Raw genomic sequence first — 12,890 nt, 5'->3', positions numbered from 1 at the left:
AATTTAAGTACGAGTACCTACCCGCTCTTAGTCCAAATTAGAGTTTCAAACATCTCTTTTGCATCCCTATCAATGTGAATCCCTAGGCAAATATTTAAAATGGTATACTTTTAATTCCAGGAAGAGAGCTACATAGCCTGCGTGGTCGAAGAAGACAGCCGCGAAACCACTTCCCCCGCCCCCGCCGTAGGGGAGCGCGTGCATCGCTGCAGCTCGTGCGCCTACACCTCCACCTACCGCGGCAATGTCGTCCGCCACGCCCGCCTAGTTCACGCTACCGACGAGCCAGAAGCAGAGGAAACCTCTCCCATCCCCGCCGTGGACATCAAAAAAGAACCGGTAGATACAGAAGAAGAAACACCCAACTACTGCAAATCTTGCGACATTTCGTTCAAGTATGTCAACACTTATAAAGCCCATAAGCAGTTTTATTGCACGGCAAATAACCAGGATGCCGCGGCAAATAATAATGTGCCGGCAGCACTACCAGCCGCGCGGGTAAACGAAGTGCTTTGAACGTTGCGTTTGAAATTAGAAACGTTCTGAATAAGGATAGAGGTGATTATCGTATGGATTAGAATAGACCAGTCATAGATAGGTCTTTGAAAATTAATGTAGTGTCATTATCGAGTAGCGACTCACTCTTGACGCAACTGTATGTTAAAGGGATCATTCAATTTGTACTTACATCTTTTTAACTTATATTAGCGTCTTTCTCTGCAGAGTTGCAACTCGATTGCACTTGGTTATAAAAATAAGTAAAATCGTATCTAAAACTTTTGGATCTATTATATCATGTGCAATAATTGAAATAATCGATATATTATACTGCATATCAACGCCAAATTTAACGGTTTGAATTTAATTTGATTGGACATAACGGCTTATGTAAATAGCTCTCAATATATAGTTTTTTTGTTATTGTTATGTAAAATTAAAGTTAATCGTGTATGTATTAGTTAACGTTAAAAACTACCAAATTGTAAATATTAAACTATGTGTAAAGATATTATTACATCATAACGAAATTTTATTACCATTTGTTCTAAGCAATTGTTCTTAATTTGTTGTTAATTTTGTTTTATTATTATTATTAGGAAACCGAGTATTTAGTCGTACTCAATACAGGTACATTACTTACAGTGCTATAGCTATCAGTAAACTAAACAGTATAATGGTTTCATCAAAAATGTGACACGAATGGCATGAATTTCACACAACTATATTATAAGCAATCTTACAAGAGCAGGAGGCTATCTTCTATCGCAAGAAATTAAAAGATGCAGGTATTACTACTTATCTCACTCTAGCGGATAGCTGCCTCTCGCTCTAGTAAGTCTGCAAACTGCAAGAAAGACCATGTATTTGGTTTTACAATGCAATGAACTTACTAATCAGTTTTTGAAATCAGCGCCATCTATATTTCTGTGCTGACTACATATTGTTTCTGACATTCGTGATATCTAAAAGGGAGCCTCGTTTTTATGCTACTTTTATCTTTTATCCCGAAATAGGTATCTAAGTTCAATCGCTGTTTCAAATAGGTGATAAACATATTTGTCCTAACACTAAAAATGCGCTAGATGAATTATTTTAACATAAAATTCGTGAATTACGTCACATTTTTGCCGAAATTTCATACTGTAATATGTAAGTATCTTTTTGTAGATACAATCTCAACTGTATCCTCTTTAGTTAAGGAACGTACACACAAACTTACGTTCCGTTGCACGCAGAAAAAGATTAAAAAGCATTTGATTAAATAAGGAATTAAGGTAAATACCATGTTTTGTCATCGCCAAAGCATCGCTAGCGTATCGTATGCATTTATAGCTATCTCACTAATATAGTTATAGAATAATAAACACAAGACTTATCTTTAGAATTGTAAATTGTCACTGTGTTGTCTCGAAATGTGTTTACGTTCTGGTTTTTGAAAAGGTAACAAACTGTATGATTACTTTAGCTTTATATACACAACATAGACAAGTTTGTCTATGCTACAGAATAACAAACCGACTATTCGGAATTTAAAAACTGAAAACTGGCAACATTGGTGGTTAATTTCACAAATAATAGTGTTGCCAGTTATACTGTCAAACTTACCGCATCTAAACCATATCTAAACATTGTGTAGAAAACAAAAATACTAGTTATAAGCCTGCAATGACTTTGATAGCTGACGCAGTGCGTTTTTTAAATGTCAAACTTCTATGAAATCATGACGTATAAAAATAACACTTGCACTGCGTGTGCTATCATATAATATAATCGTTGCAGACGAATCTTGGTCGAATTCTATACACAATAAAAAAATATTATGGTATGTCTGTCGGCCAAAAATTTAATACAAAAAGATATTTCAGGCTAGTATCATACGGTTTGATTGCTTTTTATAATAATTATATAACCGAATTTAGTCTACTTTGTTGTTATCGGCCAGGTTATTTATATTGTTATGTTTAAATTTAAAATAACGGTAATTTCAGTAAGACAAGATAAAACTGTGTAAACAACACAGTGTTACCGTTTATCTTTATTAATTTAAACATAGCCGCATAAAACGGTTGTCATAAATCATATTCTTCCATCAATATAGTCGGAATGTCAATCATTAATGACGTTATATCGATATAAGTACAGTCAGTTTGTATTGATTTATTCTTGCTTGACGTATAAACATTTTTATATTTTCGGATTTCAAGTCATCAGTGTATTGGACAGAATAAAATCCAAACCCGTCTCGGATCGTAAAAATCATGTTACAGTCAACAGCAGAAGTAACTTTGGTTAAAATGATCTGCACATCACGCTTTTGCTCGCTTAAGTGGAGTCCAGACCGATTTGATCAGAAATTAAATTGGCGTCAATTTTATCACCAATTTTAGATTTATGGTGATATTTGAGCCCTCTAAATTAAAAAGATGCCCCAAAATGAAAAGACTAGCGTCACAAATTGGTATTCTTGCGTCCGCAACTCCATTTTATCGGTAATATCGGTCATAATCGGCGAGCCAAATTGGCGTTTGCGTCCGCACGGTCTGATTTTATAGGACAATTTAATCAGATTGGCGAAAAATTTTCCTGTCTGGACTGCGTTTTAACAATAAAGTTGTGCTCAAATCATTTTGAACGCCTCACATGCATAGCAAAAAGAAAATTGAGTCAAGTAAGACTAAATCTACAAAACAGGTACTGTTCATGTATTTATACCATGTTCTTTGTACAACCTTATGTACGTTGACATAGAGTTTACATTCACGCGTTTCGGTGGTCACAGAGTAACGTAAAATCATGACATTGTTACGAATTGCATCTGATAACGTGCCATAATCTGTGTTCTCAGAAATAGTTGTAATTTTAGACATCTCGAATAACTGAAACCTGGACCTTGTGTTTTTGAAAGAAAACTTAATTAAAATCAATGTATTGAATTTAAATAGGCACATACAAATAGTGTAGGTATAGGTCAAATATCCGTATTACAAAATGTAAAGTAAGGTCTAGTACATTGACCCGCCATTTCCCATCTCTATCACACGCGCATAACTATTGCTGTCCCACCGATGATGCCACTGTGCGAGTGGGACAGCTATATAAATTATGCACCTGCGATATAGTTAGGAAATTGGGGGTCAATATGCAAAATTCCTCGCGCTTAGCGTCCCTACTTTAGTAAAATAATAATAACTGTTTTTGTTATGTCATTTTTTGAGTTTTTATTCAGACAAAACACAAGGTAGCAGAAAGTAAGCTGTATTTAAACTAAAACATCAATTTATTTCACAATTCCACTTGTAATTAAAAATCGACTTTGAGGCATTGCAATAGGATAGCTTTTTAAGTGTCATTGTGAAATAAGTTCTATTAGCTATAGGATATTCTTAAGATGTTGATTAAGAGTGGTTCTATAGAGATTTTATATAAATATTTACCTTTCACAAACTTAAAATTTAACTAGGGTTGGTCACTCGCAGACCACGAAGCTTGCTGAGTGGTAAAATTAGGTAAGTATAGTTTGAATCTTCTTAAATGATTTTTACGCCAGACCCTAATCTGTTAAATAAAAGCCATTGTTTCTTTTGTGTGAGTGCGTGGCCATTGTGTCTGAGCGCGGCATCGTTTGAGAATATTCAAACTATATCTCAGTAGATAAAAAGATAGTACAAAAGACATCAACGCACTTCTTATTCATTAAACGGAAGCGAGTTGATGCCTTTTGTACTATCCTTTGGTTTACTCTTGATCGCGGCCACACGTTGGTCGAATTCATAAAGGTCCACCCACACTCACGCGCGAATCACGGCGCGAAGCCGCAATTCGCGCACGAGTGTGGAGCGCGCTTAACAGGTGACTAAAGCGTTTCGTTACAAGTCATTATAGTTAAGCCGAGACGAGCCCATAGTGAAAAGTATGCAATGACAGTTTGGTATGCGAAGTCTTAATTCAACCATTAAAATTTAAAAAGTTTGTGGAAGATAAATATTTGTGTAAGAGTGTGTAGAAACACCCTAAAGTGATAATACGTGTAATTATGAATCATTAACTTGAGTAGGCCTACAATGATATTGTAAAATACGCCAGACAATAAATTATTTATCACATATTAATGATTTGTTTTCTTTTCAACCTTTAATTAATCAAAAAACATAAGACCTAGATCTAAAAGTACTAACAGGCGTATCGGACCGCGATTTTAGTACGGCAGTCTGTTTGATGGAGTGGAAGGTGGTTCGCCGTATGTCCGTTACGGACGCAGCTATCAGTGAAAGCGAGAAAGAGATAAGCTGAACGGACCAAGGTCGTAGTCCGGTACGCCCGTCTGTTAGCACTATAAAAATCGATAATTAAATAATAAATATAAATATTATAGGACACAGATAGACTAAGTCCCACGGTAAGCCCAAGGAGGCTTGTGAAATGTAACTTAAATACATAGAAAACACCCATGACTCAGGAACAAATAGCAGTGCTCATCACACAAATAACTACCCTTACCGGAATTCGAACCCAGGACCATCGGCTTCACAGGCAGGGTCACTACCCACTAGGCCAGAGCGGTCGTCAAACCCCACGGCCATTAATCCCACTTTAACCACAGTACGATATTTACTCGAGTCTACAGGGGGCCTAGCCAAGATGACAATCATACAGTCAGCTGCAGAGATAGATAACCCCTCCTGTAAACAAATTTCTATGAAGGGGGTCAGTTATCTCTGCAGCTAACAAACGTCAAATGAAAAGAAAAAATCTTGCCTAGTGGGCTAGCTCTCAATAAAACAACGTAAGTATAACAAAACGCTTATATTCACATGACTCTTACAGCTAACCTCATGAACTTCAGTCTGGTTCGTCGGAGGAGTACTGTTCCCGAAACTGTTTTGAGTCCTCCTCCTGACCGTAGTAGAAGCCGTCATCGCTGTCATCCTTGTAGCCCTGGCTCGCGTCTACATCCTGTAAAAAAAAACTATATACTAAAATATTTAATAAAATAATTTGATTTGTTTCCAAAACTTGTTCATGGCAGCACCAGTCTCTCTCGCTATAACGTAATTACGTAAGGAATTCGTTTAGGAGGTGCGAGCGCGCACTGCTTGCCCTTAGAGCTGGTCAAAGACGCCTAGTCTTACTAAGATGGATGCAGTCGAGAAATTGGGACGGGTACCACCGTGGCGGGGTGGCCTAGGGGTTCATGGCGTTAACCGCGATAGCTAAAGACGCCGGTTCGAATCCGGCCTTCACCACTGGAGGGCTTCGTCACTTTTACTTTAATATATGACATCTGTTACAGTTTATAACAATATACTAACTGAGATATTATTACTATAGAGAAGCCATACAAAACAATGAAATTGGCGCAATCGCAAGCTGTACCACGCCGCAGAATAAATAATAGTACTAAATACAGAAGGTTCACTCTCTAACAAAACGCGTCCATTACGTCAGATATGACCGCTAGGTGGCGCAAGCGCGAGCAGGCGTCCGTTCCGTAGCGGTGCGCGGCAACTACTATGGCTAGACAGTAGACACCAAAATTGGTGTGGGCCGCATGTACTTGTAGCGACGCGACGAAATCGCGGAGTGAGCCACGCCTGACCTGACGTCGTAAGCGCCGTGAAATTCATGGCGCTTCCATAGTTTGTTGTTGGCCGGCAAAAACTCATGGCGCAAAACTCCGCTTATCTTTGCCGGTTCTTCATGTACGGAGTAATAATAGTTGAATATATATAGCGCTACATGTCTCAATTAGCTATTAATCGTTTTTCTTTCTCTGTCATTTTGACATATGTATTTATAGAAAAGAGATAAAACATGTATTAACTAATTGCGTTTTGTAATTTTTTATGAAAAAGAGGGTAATTATCTACTTCTTCTTCTTTTTCTAGGGGCTATGTAAGGCTCCAGAGCCTATGTATCACTGCGACCATCTCTGATCTATTGTGATCGCCACCTACTACAACTCTCGATCCAAACCTGCAACTTCAAACAGCTGCAGGATCTTTTTGGATAATTATCTAACAGCAATGCTTTTTGAATAAGCGTAAGCGCAAATCTCCATTTCACCTTACACAAAAATTAAGTACTTCTCTTTTGAGATCGCATTTCTCGACCAATTCTCGTAAAGTTCGGTAAGCAAGTAAACAGGTTAGATTTAGATATAAATAGATATAGATTTAGCTATAGTTTTTTTTTTTGTTGTTTGGTATTTTGGGCTTACTACTAGACAATTTTTTTACCAAGCAGAAACATCTGCGAGCGTTACTACAATTTTTTACGTAAAAGGAATGCCGGAACTAACCGCCTCCGGCGAGACCTGAACGTGAGACCTTTCGAAACACCGGTCCGATAGCAACTACCAACTGAGCTACGGAGGCTTAGCAGAAGCTTTCCATTTCTTATTTTATAGCTTTTACTTACTATTACGTAGGAAGGTATAGGTATCGGCAGGAGAGTTGAGGTGAATGATTACACACACAGCTACACAGAGTACTAATCGCAAAAACAGTATTGAATGAATGAATGAATGAGTGATTGTGACTTATGACGCCATGAATCTAGTATAACTGGATCGGTCATGAGGAGTGGGGGAAAATGACCGAACGGGATAGCCTTATGTATCTTTCAGTAGGAGTAGCAGAGAAAGCGCTGTTATTGTCTGTCCTTGTCATAGTTTCACTTTTCCACCGCTGCCACAACCGAGGTTGTGGCAAACAAATAAGTACGTGACATGTCATGTTTGTTCGTTGCTTGTTTAATTGTTGTTGTTTTGTATGAAATTGTGCTTTCTCTTATGAAATATAGTGATGGTTAGCGTTTTGAATGCTTGAACTTTGATAAAATACTGGTGAATTGTTCTGTAATCGGCTGTAATAGCCGCTCTGAGCAAACATATGAGATCATAACCTTTCACACGTAAGTACGGTATTTTACACCTTCCTCTTAACGCAATATGTGAGAATAACATCGTAAAATTACGTTACACTCAAAGCAATGTAGAATCAAACGATTTCAATAAAAATATCACAATTATTTACGGAAATTAACAAAACATTATTTGTAAAATTATCCGCCCAAATTACGTAGGTAGGTAGGAGTCGGAGGTCAGCCATTTTTAAACTTCTTCTTAATTTAGCTGCATAACAATCATGTTAGGGATACCAGACGAAAATATCATAATTTTATGGGTAATTTTGACCTCGAAGTTTTTTCGTACTTCTAATTCCAAAAAATAAATAAACAAATGTTGTGAAGATTAAATGTGGTGTTCATTAATTGGTGTGATTGCGATTTGTGATTTCTTTAAATTAAAACCCATAATACATTTTACTTTACGTTTTATTTACTAAACATGTTTAGTTTTGTACCACCTGCGCGAATTATAAGAGGTATTTCATTGTTTATACGCCTAAAAAGAACGACCCATTGACATTTTGTTTAACAATTTTTTAATACCGTCAAACAAGCTAACTTTGCCTCCAGGGTAATCGCCCCAACGTGATATCAAATATTGGGGTAATTTTTACCAATATGGTATCCCCACGTTTATGACGTCATCTATGTCTATCCCTTACGGGCGCACGCGTATAGCTGGTCTATGTAATGCTAGGTCTATGTATGACGCTTAGCTTCAATTTGCACGTCGCTCCGACGTGCGAATGGGATGTCGCTATAATTCGAGCATAGCGTTATCTCGCTCAAACATCGGAGCGACGTACGAATCGGATGCAGTGTGCCATGCGCCTTAAGCGCACGATATTAAGAGTCCCCGGAAAGCTCGGTTCTCCATACAAACGTAGTTACGCTCTCATTTTAAAACGATTAGCTAGATTGCTCTGAAACTTTGTACTTACAATAAGATAAGGTATATTTATGTCTGTAATTAGTTTATGTAGCTTCAGATACCATAGTTAAAAAAATACAGCGAATTGAAGTTTATCATACAAAACTTGTTTTTGCTCTATTTTGTTTGTTTTATAAACTGGAGCTATATAACTAATTACAGACCTAGATATACCTCATGTCTTTGTATGTGCAAAGTTTCATTCCAATCCAACACGTAGTTTCAAAATGAGAGCGGAACTTGCCGGGGACTCTTAAAGCCTCACGGTCGTTTTCTGGCTGGCAAATTTAAACTCACGTCAATTTCCCTGCAGTAGGCAAACTCCTTCCCTGGCTCTTTCGCTGCACCGGCCAAAACGCGCGTCTTATAGGCCGCATAGGCCGCCCCGTACCGAAGCACATCTTCATTATTTATGTCTGGGGGACCATCGTAAATGCGGTCTTCACCGGCGTCACTTGAGAGATCGGATTCTGTAAACAAGTAAAAAAAAATTACATGGCTTCGGTTTTCTCGTATGTCAACTTTTAGACAATGTTTAAGTAGCTCGGCCACATAGACAAATTGATTGAGACCTGATTCATCTGAATTAATTAAAACTACATTTTTGATGCGGATAAAAAATGTGCTATGTGAGAAATATGCTTTTTTGGGGGCTCAAATGTTCTTACAACATGACATCTGCCTGTCAAATATGTGCGACAAGCCGTTAGAGCGAACGCCACTATCGCGCACACAGCTAATAGAATAGCACAGTTCTGAATTAACCAATAAGCAAATAAAGTAGTTGTTTCGAGCACCCCATTCGACAAGCACCAAACTCTCAGTCAAAACCAATGGATGACTGTGGAGAGAGGCACTGGGCGCCATGTTCTAAGAATGCTTAAGGCATATAAATGTCTGTACATGGCTCTAGAAGCATGCAACATACCTATCCCGCACCTCTCCACAGCGCGCACCATATCCTCCTCATCGATACTGCTATCCTCATTCTCCTTGTCCGGATAGTCGTTCCGCCAGTTGTTCTCGTCGTTAGAGTCATCATTGTCGTCCACGTCGTCCGACAACTGTCATAGATAATCGACTAATGTCTAAGATAACTTACCTATCCTGCCATTACCATATCCTCCTCATCAATACTGCTATCCTCATCCTCCTCGTCCGGATAGTCGTTCCGTCAGTTGTTTTCATCGTTGGAGTCATCGTTTTCGTCCGCGTCGTCCGACAACTGTCATAGATAATCGACTAATGTCTAACATACCTATCCCGCACCTCTCCACAGCGCGCACCATATCCTCCTCATCGATACTGCTATCCTCATTCTCCTCGTCCGGATAGTCGTTCCGCCAGTTGTTCTCGTCGTTGGAGTCATCGTCGTCGTCCGCGTCGTCCGACGACTGCTCGCCGTTGTCGCGGTATGTTCCGAATATTAAGTCTGTTTCGTAGTGTTCTATGCTGTAATAAAATTTGAAAGTGTCGGTTATAACTTGAGTCCTCTGCTTTAAGATTAGAATAAATTAAATCCAATGAAATTTGAATCACTATTAAATGAAACAGAATTGCTTGTTTCGAAAAAGGAAGAAATTCAATTCTATTTTGTAATACATTTATACAAATTTGACTGCCATTTTTTTGGCTTCGGGCCGCTAGAGTTTAAGATCAACAAACATTGTATTATTTAAAAATTACCCACAGATTTAATATATACGCTAGATGATGCAAATACCACGATTTGTATTGAAACCAAGCGTGCCGACTTTTTCATACAAAATTTACACATAATATAATTTTAAAATTACTTATCTGTGATAGGAAATATATTCTTGCTCTTGGGTGCTCGCAATTATTGGGCTGTCTATGGTATATGTATATCTGTGAAAATACCTAACAAAGGCAAAGGCTATAATTATATTATACCAAATAAGTGTTTACCTGACTAAATTATCCAACATGGATATATCAAAGTCCTGCTTGGCAGCAGTGTACAGATCATAAGCATACTGCTCATCTTCCTTTTGGCCCTTCCGCTCCAGGTCGACCAGGTCAAACTCGTCCGAGGCTTCTTTCAGGCCTCGGTGGCAGTTTACCACTTCATATCTGAAATATACATGAATAAAATTACATTATATGACAAATATTGGATATCTTATTTCTTAATTTAATTTAACTTTAGAAGAAGAATTTAAACCCTCACTTCCTACAAACATGGTTTGGATGTATTTAGCGAAAAAGGATCCATCCTCAAAAATTTGTCATTTTAATAAATGACTTGACAGAAATTTTGAGAGTTTCCCTTTATCACGTCCATTTCAGGCCAGCAAACAGAATGAAAAATAAAATCTTTATTTGAAACTAAAAGGTTGTTTTTGACTGGCAAATATAGACCCCCGTGAACCGGTGAACCGTGAAGTGTGTTAGGTAGTCAAAAACCCATGAATAGGAAAGTAAAGCAGTCGAAAGTAGTACGAACATCAGTCGGACGATGCTAAGTTGCCAAGTGCTACATCAAGTATGGAGTTTATAGGGAGTAAGAATGCATTCATTTGCATTCTTAGTGCCAAGTTTCTGCAAAGTTAGCATTGTCAGTCTATATTTATTTATTTATTTATTTGATACACTAGCAGCTCTTGGATCTGATGTGTGTATATCAAGCACTTGTATTTTATTTTGCACTTTTCAAAGTTCTAATTCTAAAATGTGTATCTAGTCTATTTTTTAAAGTTTTCACTGACAACGCACTAAAAACAGTTTCTGGTAGAGAGTTCCACCACACATTTACCACACGTTTTGGCAAGAAGTGTTTCCTAGGGTTGCTAGCACACGGGTGTTTGACAAGTGTCTTAGTGTCCTCTCAACTTTACATACTTATTAGATGAAGTTATAAAAAAATTGGAAAGCAGCACTGCCTTCCAGTTCATTTAGTCTGCATTTTATTAGTGATGTTACCATAGATACCTGTTTTCAGATGAAACCGCCTTTCTTTCTTTTCGTAGTTTGTCAATAATTTCGCTGACATTGTGTGTAGATTTCAATTTTACATCTGTTTTCGGCACTATATCTTTTACATTTGCAGTTTCCTAAAAGAAATGCAAAAAATATACATTGATTATTCCTACTATCTTTTTGTATGGACAACTGAACAAATTAATAAAGATGATAAACTAATATTGATTTAATATAACCGTACCCCGGTGTGACGTGTGAAATTGCGAAAACAAGAACTTACTATAAATAGACGTTAAAATTATGATGCTTATGAGGATAAGTCACATTTGTTATTATGATTTAGAAAATAACTAACTCATAATAACAAATGGGGGTATAACTGCAATGTTCTGCCATCAGAGTGCACCACTAGCCCACTTAGTAAACCATAGAGTAACTTATACATACTGTACCTTTAACAGTTTTTTGGCAAGTTTTCAGAAATAATAAAATATGACATTGATGCACCAAGGCGGTTTGTTTATCCGAAATTTCGCTATCTGCCTCTTTATGCTGGAATATGCCAATAAAACATTGACTGTATATTCAACAAGACTGTCTCATATCACCATAATGATAAAATCATTTATTTACATACAAGATACAGTGGTACTATTAAACGAAATTAATAACTAGCTTAACCATATGGAGGAGATCGCACAAAACAGGGCGTGCTGGCGACAACTCGTATCGGAGGCCAAGACACACTTCGGGTCGCTGAGCCAGCGGAGTTAGTTAGTTATAATATAATGTATAACTTTTGAATAATAAATCTAGTTAGTTAGCCATAACTAACAAGCTTCTTTTTATTTCCCAGAGTACGTTACCTGATTGTCAACTGTACCCCTAAACACAAACAGCGACGGGGAAACCTCTTCAGCATCAGTTTTCATGCGCTTGCACATGAGAACCAAGGCATCCTGCGGATTGTCCTCGAGCCGACGTTTTACGCGCAATATTGTTGAAGTAGCCATTGTTACGCGCTCATGTATGTTATTGAAGGAAATAAAAATACAAACTGGTTGATTTCAGGGGATAAATAATTTATTTAAACATGTTAAAACTGTTAAATTGTTAACGCGCACACAACCGCGAACCAACCGCAATATTTAACAAATGTCAATGTCAAACGTGACGTACTGACGTATGTCAAATAGTGATGCCCTTTATTGATTCCGATTATAAAGTTATTTACACACGGGTAGGCGAAAATTTTAACCGCTTTCATTTTTAGAATTATGAATCATGAACTTGAGTAGGCCTACAAATTAACATTATATTGGTAAATACGCCAGGCAATATATTATTTTTCACTTATTAATAATTTGTTTTCTTTTCAAACCTTAATTAATCAAAAAATCTAAGTATTTTATATTTTTATTCGTAAATACAAACGAGACAAATAACATAAACCTCTTTAGCATCAATCAAACGTGACGTAGCTCAAATTAAATAGTGATGATTCCCATTGTAAAGTAATATACACTGAATCTTACCGATTCGAAGATACTCTATCTAATTAATGCCTTATGTTACTTAGTGCATAGTCTGTGCTTCTGCTTCATTA

General features: G+C 37.4%; 2 protein-coding genes across 3 annotated transcripts in view; one reads left to right on the top strand and one right to left on the bottom strand.

Moving 5' to 3' along the window:
* The window catches only part of LOC134740479 (zinc finger protein ush), a 278,546-nt gene extending 273,936 nt beyond the window's left edge, over positions 1-4,610 (top strand). For both annotated transcript variants that reach the window (XM_063672966.1, XM_063672965.1), the window contains exon 3: positions 121-4,610. In XM_063672966.1, the coding sequence (XP_063529036.1) occupies positions 121-516 (396 nt within the window). In that variant the 3' untranslated portion in view covers positions 517-4,610. The remainder of the gene's footprint in view (positions 1-120) is intronic.
* A 679-nt stretch (positions 4,611-5,289) lies between these two features.
* On the bottom strand, positions 5,290-12,429 carry LOC134741130 (probable RNA polymerase II nuclear localization protein SLC7A6OS). Its single transcript, XM_063673902.1, has 6 exons — positions 12,151-12,429; positions 11,294-11,415; positions 10,271-10,435; positions 9,600-9,793; positions 8,639-8,811; positions 5,290-5,454 (listed from the first exon to the last, which is right to left on the bottom strand). Exons 1-6 carry the CDS (start codon positions 12,295-12,297, stop codon positions 5,341-5,343), a joined length of 915 nt encoding a protein of 304 aa, XP_063529972.1. The 5' UTR covers positions 12,298-12,429; the 3' UTR covers positions 5,290-5,340.
* Positions 12,430-12,890: the final 461 nt, after the last annotated feature.

This window comes from Cydia strobilella, chromosome 4 (assembly GCF_947568885.1).
Source record: "Cydia strobilella chromosome 4, ilCydStro3.1, whole genome shotgun sequence".
NCBI classification, from domain to species: Eukaryota; Metazoa; Arthropoda; class Insecta; order Lepidoptera; family Tortricidae; genus Cydia; species Cydia strobilella.
Note: the sequence above shows the minus strand (reverse complement) of the source record. Positions and strands in the feature narration are given on the sequence as shown.

Excerpts from the sequence above, each read along its gene's own strand:
- LOC134741130 (XM_063673902.1), bottom strand. The coding sequence starts at position 12,297 with ATGGCTACTTCAACAATATTGCGCGTAAAACGTCGGCTCGAGGACAAT. Across the intron at positions 11,416-12,150 it reads GGGGTACAGTTGACAATCAG|GAAACTGCAAATGTAAAAGA; the intron begins GTAACGTACTCT and ends CATTTCTTTTAG. Across the intron at positions 10,436-11,293 it reads GCGGTTTCATCTGAAAACAG|ATATGAAGTGGTAAACTGCC; the intron begins GTATCTATGGTA and ends TGTATATTTCAG.